Raw genomic sequence first — 12855 nt, 5'->3', positions numbered from 1 at the left:
GAGGTGGGAAAACTTGGATTTCTTGGTTGAGCGGTTGCTTGTAAGCCACACATCATGCTGGTAAATGCCAAATGACGTATCGCTTGGTGTAAGGAGCATAAACATTTGACAACTGAACAGTGGAAAATTGTTGTGTGGAGTGACGAATCACAGTACACAATGTGGCTATCCGATGGCAGGATGTGGGTATGGCGAATGCCTGGTGAACATCATCTGCCAGCATGTATAGAGCCAACAGTAAAATTCAGAGGCGGTTGTGTTATGTGTTGCCGTGGTTTTCATGGAGGGAGCTTGCACCCCCTGTTGTTTTACTTGGCACTATCACAGCTCAGGCATGTTGTTGTTGTTGTGGTCTTCAGTCCTGAGACTGGTTTGATGCAGCTCTCCATGCTACTCTATCCTGTGCAAGCTTCTTCATCTCCCAGTACCTACTGCAACCTACATCCTTCTGAATCTGCTTAGTGTATTCATCTCTTGGTCTCCCTCTATGATTTTTACCCTCCACGCTGCCCTCCAATACTAAATTGGTGATCCCTTGATGCTTCAGAACATGTCCTACCAACCGATCCCTTCTTCTGGTCAAGTTGTGCCACAAACTTCTCTTCTCCCCAATCCTATTCAATACTTCCTCATTAGTTATGTGATCTACCCATCTAATCTTCAGCATTCTTCTGTAGCACCACATTTCGAAAGCTTCTATTTTCTTCTTGTCCAAACTATTTATCGTCCATGTTTCACTTCCATACATGGCTACACTCCATACGAATACTTTCAGAAATGACTTCCTGACACTTAAATCAATACTGGATGTTACAAATTTCTCTTCTTCAGAAACGCTTTCCTTGCCATTGCCAGTGTACATTTTATATCCTCTCTACTTCGACCATCATCAGTTATTTTGCTCCCCAAATAGCAAAACTCCTTTACTACTTTAAGTGCCTCATTTCCTAATCTAATTCCCTCAGCATCACCCGACTTAATTAGACTACATTCCATTATCCTTGTTTTGCTTTTGTTGATGTTCATCTTATATCCTCCTTTCAAGACACTGCCCATTCCATTCAACTGCTCTTCCAAGTCCTTTGCTGTCTCTGACAGAATTACAATGTCATCGGCGAACCTCAAAGTTTTTATTTCCTCTCCATGAATTTTAATTCCTACTCCAATTTTTTCTTTTGTTTCCTTTACTGCTTGCTCAATATACAGATTGAACAACATCGGGGAGAGGCTACAACCCTGTCTTACTCCCTTCCCAACCACTGCTTCCCTTTCATGTCCCTCGACTCTTGTAACTGCCATCTGGTTTCTGTATAAATTGTAAATAGCCTTTTGCTACCTGTATTTTACCCCTGCCACCTTTAGAATTTGAAAGAGAGTATTCCAGTCAACATTGTCAAAAGCTTTCTCTAAGTCTACAAATGCTAGAAACATAGGTTTGCCTTTCCTTAATCTTTCTTCTAAGATAAGTCGTAAGGTCAGTATTGCCTCACGTGTTCCAGTGTTTCTACGGAATCCAAACTGATCTTCCCCGAGGTTGGCTTCTACTAGTTTTTCCATTCGTCTGTAAAGAATTCGTGGTAGTATTTTGCAGCTGTGACTTATTAAACTGATAGTTCAGTAATTTTCACATCTGTCAACACCTGCTTTCTTTGGGATTGGAATTATTATATTCTTCTTGAAGTCTGAGGGTATTTCGCCTGTTTCATACATCTTGCTCACCAGATGGTAGAGTTTTGTCAGGACTGGCTCTCCCAAGGCCGTCAGTAGTTCCAATGGAATATTGTCTACTCCGGGGGCCTTGTTTCGACTCAGGTCTTTCAGTGCTCTGTCAAACTCTTCACGCAGTATCATATCTCCCATTTCATCTTCATCTACATCCTCTTCCATTTCCATAATATTGTCCTCAAGTACATCGCCCTTGTATAGACCCTCTATATACTCCTTCCACCTTTCTGCTTTCCCTTCTTTGCATAGAACTGGGTTTCCATCTGAGCTCTTGATATTCATACAAGTCGTTCTCTTATCTCCAAAGGTCTCTTTAATTTTCCTGTAGGCAGTATCTATCTTACCCCTAGTGAGATAGGCCTCTACATCCTTACATTTGTCCTCTAGCCATCCCTGCTTAGCCATTTTGCACTTCCTGTCGATCTCATTTTTGAGACGTTTGTATTCCTTTTTGCCTGCTTCATTTACTGCATTTTTATATTTTCTCCTTTCATCAATTAAATTCAATATTTCTTCTGTTACCCAAGGATTTCTACTAGCCCTCGTCTTTTTACCTACTTGATCCTCTGCTGCCTTCACTACTTCATCCCTCAAAGCTACCCATTCTTCTTCTACTGTATTTATTTCCCCCATTCCTGTCAATTGCTCCCTTATGCTCTCCCTGAATCTCTGTACAACCTCTGGTTCTATTAGTTTATCCAGGTCCCATCTCCTTAAATTCCCACCTTTTTGCAGTTTCTTCAGTTTTAATCTACAGGTCATAACCAATAGATTGTGGTCAGAGTCCACATCTGCCCCTGGAAATGTCTTACAATTTAAAACCTGGTTCCTAAATCTCTGTCTTACCATTATATAATCTATCTGATACTTTTTAGTATCTCCAGGGTTCTTCCATGTATACAACCTTCTTTCATGATTCTTAAACCAAGTGTTAGTTATGATTATGTTGAGCTCTGTGCAAAATTCTACCAGGCGGCTTCCTCTTTCATTTCTTAGCCCCAATCCATATTCACCTACTATGTTTCCTTCTCTCCCTTTTCCTACACTCGAATTCCAGTCACCCATGACTATTAAATTTTCGTCTCCCTTCACAATCTGAATAATTTCTTTTATTTCATCATACATTTCTTCAATTTCTTCGTCATCTGCAGAGCAAGTTGGCATATAAACTTGTACTACTGTAGTAGGTGTGGGCTTCGTATCTATCTTGGCCACAATAATGCGTTCACTATGCTATTTGTAGTAGCTTACCCGCATTCCTATTTTCCTATTCATTATTAAACCTACTCCTGCATTACCCCTATTTGATTTTGTGTTTATAACCCTGTAGTCACCTGACCAGAAGTCTTGTTCCTCCTGCCACCGAACTTCACTAATTCCCACTATATCTAACTTCACCCTATCCATTTCCCTTTTTAAATTTTCTAACCTACCTGCCCGATTAAGGGATCTGACATTCCACGCTCCGATCCGTAGAACGCCAGTTTTCTTTCTCCTGATAATGACATCCTCTTGAGTAGTCCCCGCCCGGAGATCCGAATGGAATATTTTACCCAAGAGGACGCCATCATCATGTAATCATACAGTAAAGCTGCATGCCCTCGGGAAAAATTACGGCTGTAGTTTCCCCTTGCTTTCAGCCGTTCGCAGTACCAGCACAGCAAGGCTGTTTTGGTTATTGTTACAAGGCCAGATCAGTCAATCATCCAGACTGTTGCCCTTGCAACTACTGAAAAGGCTGCTGCCCCTCTTCAGGAACCACACGTTTGTCTGGCCTCGCAACAGATACCCCTCCGTTGTGGTTGCACCTATGATACGGCTATCTGTATCGCTGAGGCATGCAAGCCTCCCCACCAACGGCAAGGTCCATGGTTCATTCAGAGGCGGTTGTGTTATGTGTGGCCGTTGTTTTCATGGAGGGAGCTTGCACCCCCTGTTGTTTTACTTAGCACTATCACAGCTCAGGCATACATTGGTGTTTTAAGCACCTTCTTAATTCCCACTGTTGAAGAGCAATTCGGGGATGGCGATTGCCTCTTTCAACACGATCGAGCACCTGTTCATAATGCATGGCCTGTGACAGGGTGGCTACATGACAATAACATCCCTGTAATGGACAGGCCTGCACAGAGTCTTGATGTGAATTCTATAGAACATCTTTGGGATGCTTGGGAACCCCAACTTCATGCCAGGCCTTGCTGACCGACATCAATACCTCTCCTCAGTGCAACACTCCGTGAAGAATTGGCTGTTATTCTGCAAGAAAATCTTCCAGCACCTGATTGAACGTATGCCCGCAAGAGTGGAAGCTGTCATGAAGGCTAAGGTATTTTTCCATAAATTTGTCTAATCCTTGTCCTTCGGTCTTCTGCTTGTTGGTTGCAAAATTCTCTTTTCCTGAGTAGCCATTTTTCTCCGAGGCCTGCTTCAAATGTTTTATTTCAGCGTCCAGGTGTTCTGATGTGCATGTTCATTTGGCTCCATCGACAAGACTTTTAATGACACCCCTTTTTTGTTGTGGATGGTGATTGGACATTGGAACACCGGGACTCTGAAACAAAACATCTACAACAGGCCTTTGAGAAAAATGGCTACTCAGGGAAAGAGGTAAAGAGAATGTTGTGACCAAGGAACAGAAGACCAAAAGACAAGGATGAACCACATCAATGGAAAAATACAATTTCTCCACCTTTTATTAAAAAAATTAAGACAGATCAGATAGGTAAAATTTTACAGAAACATGACATCAGACCGGTCGTTAGATCAACAAAGTAAATAAGTCAAGTACTTCGATCTGTGAAGGATACACCCTCCCCTGTCGACATGTGGTGTGTACAAAATTCTGTGTATGTGTGGTGAAGTTCATATTGGAACTACCAAAAGGAGCATAAATACACGGCTAAAAGAGCGCAAATGCTCTTCAGTCAGGAAACCATGAAGTGAAGTTTTATGAAACAGAAATTTTATCTACAACGTCAAATTATTATCCACTACTATGTAGAGAAGCCATTGAAATTGATAAGCATGAGGATAATTTTAATAGGAAAGAGGAGTCAATGAAACTTAGGGACATATGGACAGTAACTCTGCAGAATCACTAGATGATGTTACCTTCAACAAGATGACAATTGATATTTAAGTTCTGTCTTTGACAAGGATTATCTTTGCTCATCACGTGTTACTTTGACTGTGCCCACTTTCCTACAGTATATATGTCACTCTTGGATGTCCGACCAGTCAGTCGGCAAGACTCAGTGGAGTAGAGTCTTTGAAGATGTCCAGCACAGTCCTGCATGAAACGCCAGGAATGGAAGATTTTCTTGGACCACAACCTCACACCCTGAAAGGTTTACCAGCAGCTTTATATAGTTGTCCTTTAATTGTGTCTGTCTGCAAGTTAACGTGTATTCTTTATGGTAAGTAGCAATCTGTCTTTTCCTTCATTGCTGTTTACAAAACCATAAAATACTCTTGTCCCATAAAAAAGCACTTAACAGTTCAGAAGCTTCTATCTGGAAAAAATAAAAGATGATGTCTGATAGTAGTGTTATCTATAGGAAAATATAATTGTTAAGTAAATGTAAAGATATCCAGAATGTCTGAGATAAAGTTCCAGTTCTGCAGTGAATGGCTGTTCACTTTAAATGGAAGGTGGTGAGCATAAACATGGAGATATATTCCTGTAGGCCATACTTGTACATTACATCAATCATGATAAACCATTGGAATCTGTAAGACTCGTTGAATATCTAGAGGCATCGTTTTATGCCAAGTGCTCTATTGGTCCTTGGCTTACTACCACAGATTTTCTAGATGTCTTTACATGTTGTGGGTAATTGCACAAATTCTTAGCACTTACTGAAGCAGTACTTGGCTTTTGGAGCCCCTTGAGCTGAAGCTGATGATATTTTGTGATGAGGATGCAGAAGATTTTGTCACTTTTTTGGTGATGTCTTTCATTGTTTAGCTTGCCTGCATCCCTATGAGTTAATACACAAGTTCAAGAGTTTGGACAGTACAAGTATAAAAACTTCAAGAGTTTTGATATAATGTTCACTCTACTAATGGCTCTCAAAGTTGTCAAGAAATTTTATCAGAAAGAAAAGCATTCAAAATTTGGATAAACTTATTTCCTGAAGTAATTGTCATAAAAACCAATGCTTTTCGGAAACTGCGTTCTGTTAGTTTCTTTGTGGGATCTACAAAATGTAGCTTTCATGAGTGGATACCTCTTGAGATAATTACAGCAAATTTTGCACCAGTAAATGTTTCTTCGATATCTCAGGAAGGTTACTTCTAATGCAGTTCATTCAACATTCCCTGAAAGCAGCATGGTTTTTGCTACCAAGATACATCATGCAAAAGTTTGTGAATGAAGGAACACAGTAGATTTCCGCATATTGAAGTTTCATGACTGTAAAATGTACTTTCATAGCAAGCAAAATTACAGTATGTCCTGCTGTGAAACAGTAGCAATTTTTAAACATCACAGCTTTGTTTTTTTGACACAGCTTGTCTTTAAAACTGATCATCTCTTTTTGTGCTAGCATGTAAAGTCAGACAATTCCATAACAAACAAGGGAATGTAATCTATTTTTCTCCTGCTACATACATGAATTTAATAAAAATTGAAGCAGTTAATACTGCTGTGCCATGTGCTGCGCCATATATACCGAGTGCCTTGTTGAAAATACGAATAGATGTGTTGGATTTACATATTAAAAACACTTGCCCCTAATCGGGAAGGAAGTAAGAGTAGCATCAATAGAGATGGTACTTAACCTCAAATTGGATAAGAATGGGGGGAGGAAATTAGGTGGCTGCTTTTTATTCAAACTGTTCACACTCATCCTTCAGTTCCTACTCTTATGTGTGAATTTGCTTCTCCTCTGTTATTTTTGCATTTTAAGTTAGCTGCCTAACACAATGTCAGTGTTAGCTGGAGCTATTAAAGTGTTGGATTCATTTGTTTAGCTGGTTGGTCAAAGTATCTGATTAGAACACTGAGGACCAAGGCATGATCCCAGGTACCCTCAACAATTTTTCCTTATGAGTGGACTGGAATGTGGTCAACACAGCCTCATGAACACAACTGAGATGTGCTGCTCAGGTTTCAACTGCCAACCGCATACCACTCCAGTGTTTCTGAGTGCCTCATTGAGGAAGTAGAGTTAGATCTGGTAGCAGTATTATACAGATCCGTTCTCTCCCACCATTGAAGTCTCTTCTTCTTCTTCTTTGTAGTTGCTGTCTGAAGGGATGTTCTTCAATTTCTCCTGCAACATGGTGAGCTTTTTTGTACCAGTTGTGGAGCAATCTTATATGGTACCATAATGAAGTTAGTGGCAACAGCCTTGCCGCAGTGTATACACCGGTTCCTGTGAGATCACCGAAGTTAAGCGCTGTTGGGCGTGGCCGGCACTTGGATGGGTGACCCTCCAGCTGCCATGTGCTGTTGCCATTTTTCGAGGTGCACTCAGCCTTGTGATGCCAATTGAGGAGCTACTTGACCGAATAGTAGCAGCTTCGGTCAAGAATACCATCATAACGTCCGGGAGAGCGGTGTGCTGACCCCACGTCCCTCCTATCTGCATCCTCCTCTGAGGATGGCACAGCGGTCGGATGGTCCCGGTAGGCCACTCATGGCTTAAAGACGGAGTAATGAACTTAGTGCCATAATTTATCTGAGATGATTAGTCTACCTGGAAACAGAGCTATGGACCAACTATCACTCTGTCCATTTCTGTTTTGCCAGACTGTTCAGTTATGGCCTGCTGCTTATCAACTGAAACACTGTCTACTGTTCAGAATTTTTTTTAAAAAAATGTTGTTTCCATAACATAGTTAGCAGACAGCTGCCTCTAATTGTCTTAGTAGGCCTCTTCTTCCATGGTTAATGCGAGTAGGGCCAAGGCCAAACAAAACAGAACGTGACTTGTTGATGCCTTCACCAAATTTTGCAATGCGAACAATGGTTTCTTAAGTAACCTCATCTAGTATTTGTTTATGGTAGCTTCATATTTATGCCAACAAAGTGCATGTTCTTTCCTTTGTCCAGCATAAGAAAGAAAGAACAGAAAAGGATAGGAAAGAAAAAATGTAGAAAGACAGAAAGAAAACAAGTAGCTTACAATCTGATTATTTTTCAATATTTTTTTTCATAACTTTTGTTATTTGATTGAGTACACACACAAATGATTTGATTTGTTATAATTTTGAAAAACTAATATGCCATAAATGGTCACATACAGTTCAACCCATTTTATAAAAAGTTTAATTAAATGATGGGAGACTGCTGAAACATGCTCCCTATATTACTGCCCCATAGTATGTGAGTAGATGTAGAATACTGGAGTAATGATTCCACAACATACAGCCAACTGCGTAACCCTCAGAATGAGTGTATACTTTCTCCCTTTTCTCCATGATCATCACAGTAATAATAATCATCATCTTCTTTCTTGTACCCTTTTTTCTCCTTGCTAATACATAGCCTGTGGCATACACCATACTATAATTTTCTATCATGATTTCACTACCAGTGAATTTTTCCTGCAGTTTCTTTCAACATGGATACTTATTTATGCACAATTTAATCAACTGCAATTTCTTTGGAGCATCTATATGATATCATATTGGAAAGCAGTACTTGTCATTTTCCTAACAAGTCAAAGACATTTTTGTGGTACTTGTTTGCTAATCAACATTTACAAATAACTAGAAAATGCTTAAATAAAATTATACTTTTTCTACCCTTATATTTATTGACCTATTTGTTGTAAAGACAAATGATCAAAGATTTAAAATTTAATTTCTGTTTAAGAACCAAAATAGGCTAATCATCCTTTCTTTACATTAAAATTTTAAGTAAACCATACTGTATTGATTTTGCAGAAGAAAGCTGTCCAGGCTTTAAAATCACCTCGTCCAGAGCCAGAGAGGACACCACAAACACCAAAGCGACCAGCTGAGGCTAGAGATGCAAGAGAAGTGGCAAAGAAGCTCCTGAAGTCAGGTGCAATAACTGCTATACCAAAAGCTCCTCAAAGGCCAGAACAGGCTGGATTTAAAAGACCAAGAAATCTCAAAAGAAAATTTCCGGGAACTGAAAAGACTGTTAGTGGTTACCAGCCATTTTCTGCTACACATCCAGAGGATCTAGAAGCAGATAACAGACCTAAAGTTAAGGTACAGCTCATTTTATAATGCTAGTTTATCATGAAAGCCATATGCACTCTTTGCTGCTCCTTTGTTGCCTGTGATTGTACATGTCATGTATAAACACTTCAACCTTAATTAATTTTCTAAGAACAGACCCAAGACTACTGCAGTCTGTCAGAGGGTGAGAGCATATCTCACTGCATGTGAAAAATTATGAATATGTCAAAGACCTTTTTATGTAGGTATACTTCAAAGTAGGTTCCAACAGTTGTTCCAGTCCCCAGCTCGTGGTCTAGTGGCTAGTGTTGCTGCCTCTGGATCACGGGGTCCCGGGTTCAATTCCCAGATGGCTTGGGGATTTTCTCTGCCAGAGGACTGGGTGTTTGTGCTTTCATCATCATCATCTTTCATGACAGTGGCTAGATTGGATTGTGTAAAAATTGGACTGTGTCAAAATTGGGACTTTGTACGGGCACTGATGACCTCGCAGTTGAGCGCCGTACGAACCAAATATCAGTCACTCCTGTAAAAGTATCTTCTTAAGAGAGTAATATATAAAAGCATAATAATTTTTCATAAACTTTAAGATAAGTGTTCACCAAATGAACTAGTTCTACATTTCTGTCTGCTTCCAAATGTCACTTCTGTTTGCTGACTAATTATCATTTCTTCTTCTTCTTCTTCTTCTTCTTCTTCTATCTTTGCAGACCAGATAGGGGCTATGTTTAATTTTATATCCTCTTGTAAATGTTACCTTATACTTTGATGCTACATAGCAAGTATAGCTTTCAAATTTAGTTCTGCGAGTGAAAACCATCCACATAAACTACTGATCATTTGATGTATACAATTTATGTTAACTGAGGTTTTTATAAAAATTAAGAGTTTTACACCTAGCCCTCAAAACTTTTGATCTGAGAAATGTGCAAACATGAACACTCAGTGTATATAAGAAGACTGTGGACTAATAGCAATGAAGAGAATGGATAATAGTAAATGTGTGGGAACACGGGCACGGTGCTTTAGTGATAGAGATCATTGTGTAATATGCTAAATTAAGCATTAAAATCCAGACATTTTCCAGTTGTCAGATGGAGAAGCATAATGGTACAGGTTTCAGGTTTGCTAATTCTTCCAGAGACACCATAGGACTTGGTAAATCCATTGAATGGAATGGATAGTGTCTTAAAAGGGTTTATAAGATTAACATCAACCAAAAAAATAAAATGATGGTTGTGAAGTTTACTCAGATTAAGTTAGGCGATACTGAAGAAATTAGATTGGAAAATGAGACACTGAAGGTACTGTATGAGTTTTGCTATTTGGACAGCAAAATAAATGACTGACTGAAGTAAAGGGATTATGAAGAGCAGTTCAGTAACAGAAAGAAAAGTGTTTCTGAAACCAAGACATTTGTTAGCATCAAATATAAATGTAAGTGTTAAATGGTCTTTTTAGAAAGTATTTGTCTGGAGTATAGTTCTACACAGAAGTGAAATATTGATGGTAAACACTAAGACAATATGAGAATAGAAGCTTTGAAATGTGGTATTGTAGAAGAATGCTGAAGATTAGGTGAGTCGGGTGAGTAACTAATGAAGAGGTATAGCAATGGATGTCAGAGAAATGGGCTTTATGACACAAATAGATTAAAAGAAGGAATAGTTTGTTAGGGCACATCCCAAAGCATCAAGAAATAGTTAACTTTGAAACTTCCTGTTACATTAAAACTGTGTGCCAGACTGGGACTCAAATCTGGAACATTCGGCTTTTGTGGGCAAGTGCTCTGCTGACTGAGCTATCCAAGCATGGCTCACAACCTACCCTCACTGCTTTACTTCGATCAGTACCTTTTGTGCTATCTTCCAAACTTCACAGGAGTTCTCCTGCATACCGTGTGGGATTATTACTCTTGGAAGAAAGAATATTGTGGAAACTTAGCTTAAGACAGTCTAGAGGATTGCTTTCAGAATGAAGTTTCACTCAACAGCGGAGTGTGCACTGATTTGAAACATCCTGGCAATTTAAAACTGTGTTTTGGACTGGGACTCCACTGCAGAGTGGAAAGTCATTCTGGGAATAATTAACCTTGCTTTTCATGGGCAAGCCCTCTACTGACTGAGTCATTACTGCTAAACTGGTTGAGGGCCCTGACATTTACTAAAGAATACATATTCATGTGGTCTGTGTAGCCAGATCTGCAACTGGATTGTTGACTTGTTGATTAGCAGAACACTGCACTTTATCCAGTGTGGAGAGCCATCCTCAGATACGGAAGTAATTCTGGGTGTATGTGAGGTGAGTGTGGTTGGGCTGTTACTGTTTGTATTATATACAGGGTGTGTCATATCTGCTTTTATAAATTTTTGATGAATTTGTCATGTCAAAACTAGAGAGAGTTCTTATATCTTCATATGCCGGAAAATCTTTCATTTTGTGTTTTAATAATAGTTTATAGTTAACGTGTTTCAAAGTGAAATTCAAAATCTGAAATTTTTAACCAGTAATTAATATTCCTTTTTTTTTTAGACAGTCGAATATTATTGCCGATACAAGTTAATCTGCAAATGCACGTATTGTGTCCTCATTGATAATTTGTAGGTGACAAGCCATGTCTACATGCGATATGTGCATACATTTGAGGGTAATCTTGCCTGAACATTTCACAGTAATGATAGTGGGATACTTTTTAAGGGTTCATTTGAAACACGGCAGGATATTTGTTTTCTGTGAACAGGCAGATATAATTTTTGCATGCAGCCTTCTGAAAGGTAACAGATATGAAGCTGCCCAGATGTGTCAGTTTAGATTTCCAGACAAAAGACAACTGAGTCATACCAGTTATGCTGCTGTTTATCATTATGTTGCTGTGACAGATTCTTAACACCACTAATTGTGTACTGAGATGGTCGGTAAAAATTCACTCATGCAACTTGTAACCTCCCCCCTTACTTATCGACCTTAATGACAGTGAAAAATTAAACCGCGTGCACCTAAAGGAAATTTGGGAAAAGCAATTGTCACCGAAGTTAATTTGTCGGTAAAGAGGGAGGAAAGGCTTACATCTTTATGAAGGAAAAATCCAAATGAAACTGGTTGAAATTAATTTTGAGAAAAGGGTAAAATTAATAAAGAAAGTAAATGTGCAGCCGTTACATTAACAATTAATTGGTGTTATTAGATATTTGAGATTTGGGGAAAATTACGGTTGCCAGTCCTATGGACAACTACTATAATAACTGAAAATGAAAGATTAATGCACATATAATCAGCACTAAAAGCGTGGCAACTGAAGGTTGACACGTGTTGTGTGAAAACTGAATGTTTGTCAGAAGTAATAAATTTCGCTACACTCTGACTTAATTTAGCAAAAGAATTAATAAAACCAGAAAATTGAAAGTTAATTTAGTGACTGAAATTAATAGTGAACTTTGTTTCTGAAGCACTACGAAATTCAATAAAATAAGGTTGGTCTTGGGATCCCTCGACAATCATTTCAAAAGCTACTTGAATCTATGCAATTTAGAAATAAGAGATTTAACTTTGAACTTGAATTAAATGATTCTAAACAATTAACAATAGTAAAATTTAGTACGTACCAAGCTGAGCTGCAATCACAGGTAAGCTAAAACATGGTAACAAAACTCACACTCTCAATTTGTGCTTGTGTAATCTAAATATTGTAGCCAGCTATGAATACTTAAACTGAACTTTGAAATTAAAGCAGTGAAATGGAATGATATTACTTTAATGCTGGTGTTTGAATTTCAACGACACACGGGTTCATTCCGGAAAAGGAAGGGACCCTGCTTGGTAATGCAATTGGGACAAAGAGCAACAAAGGTTCATGCTACGTTGCTGTAATTTTGTGAGGCAAATTAAACAGTCTGAAAAGCTGAGGTCTGTCATACAGTTCTAAAACTTTATGTGCTTCCAGTCTTCCTTGTTGGTTGATTGAAGGTTTGAAGT

At 38.9% G+C, this 12855-nt stretch overlaps 1 protein-coding gene and 1 pseudogene across 1 annotated transcript in view; both read left to right on the top strand.

Moving 5' to 3' along the window:
* The window catches only part of LOC126484931 (negative elongation factor E), a 64716-nt gene that overhangs the window by 2997 nt on the left and 48864 nt on the right, over positions 1–12855 (top strand). The window contains exon 2 of the mRNA XM_050108536.1: positions 8620–8913. Within this exon, the coding sequence (XP_049964493.1) occupies positions 8620–8913 (294 nt within the window). The remainder of the gene's footprint in view (positions 1–8619; positions 8914–12855) is intronic.
* Positions 7070–7186, top strand: LOC126425816 (5S ribosomal RNA; annotated as a pseudogene).

Source organism: Schistocerca serialis, chromosome 1 (assembly GCF_023864345.2).
Source record: "Schistocerca serialis cubense isolate TAMUIC-IGC-003099 chromosome 1, iqSchSeri2.2, whole genome shotgun sequence".
In the NCBI taxonomy this organism is placed as follows: domain Eukaryota; kingdom Metazoa; phylum Arthropoda; class Insecta; order Orthoptera; family Acrididae; genus Schistocerca; species Schistocerca serialis.
The sequence above is the reverse complement of the archived record's forward strand: the minus strand, read 5'-3'. Positions and strand labels throughout refer to the sequence as shown.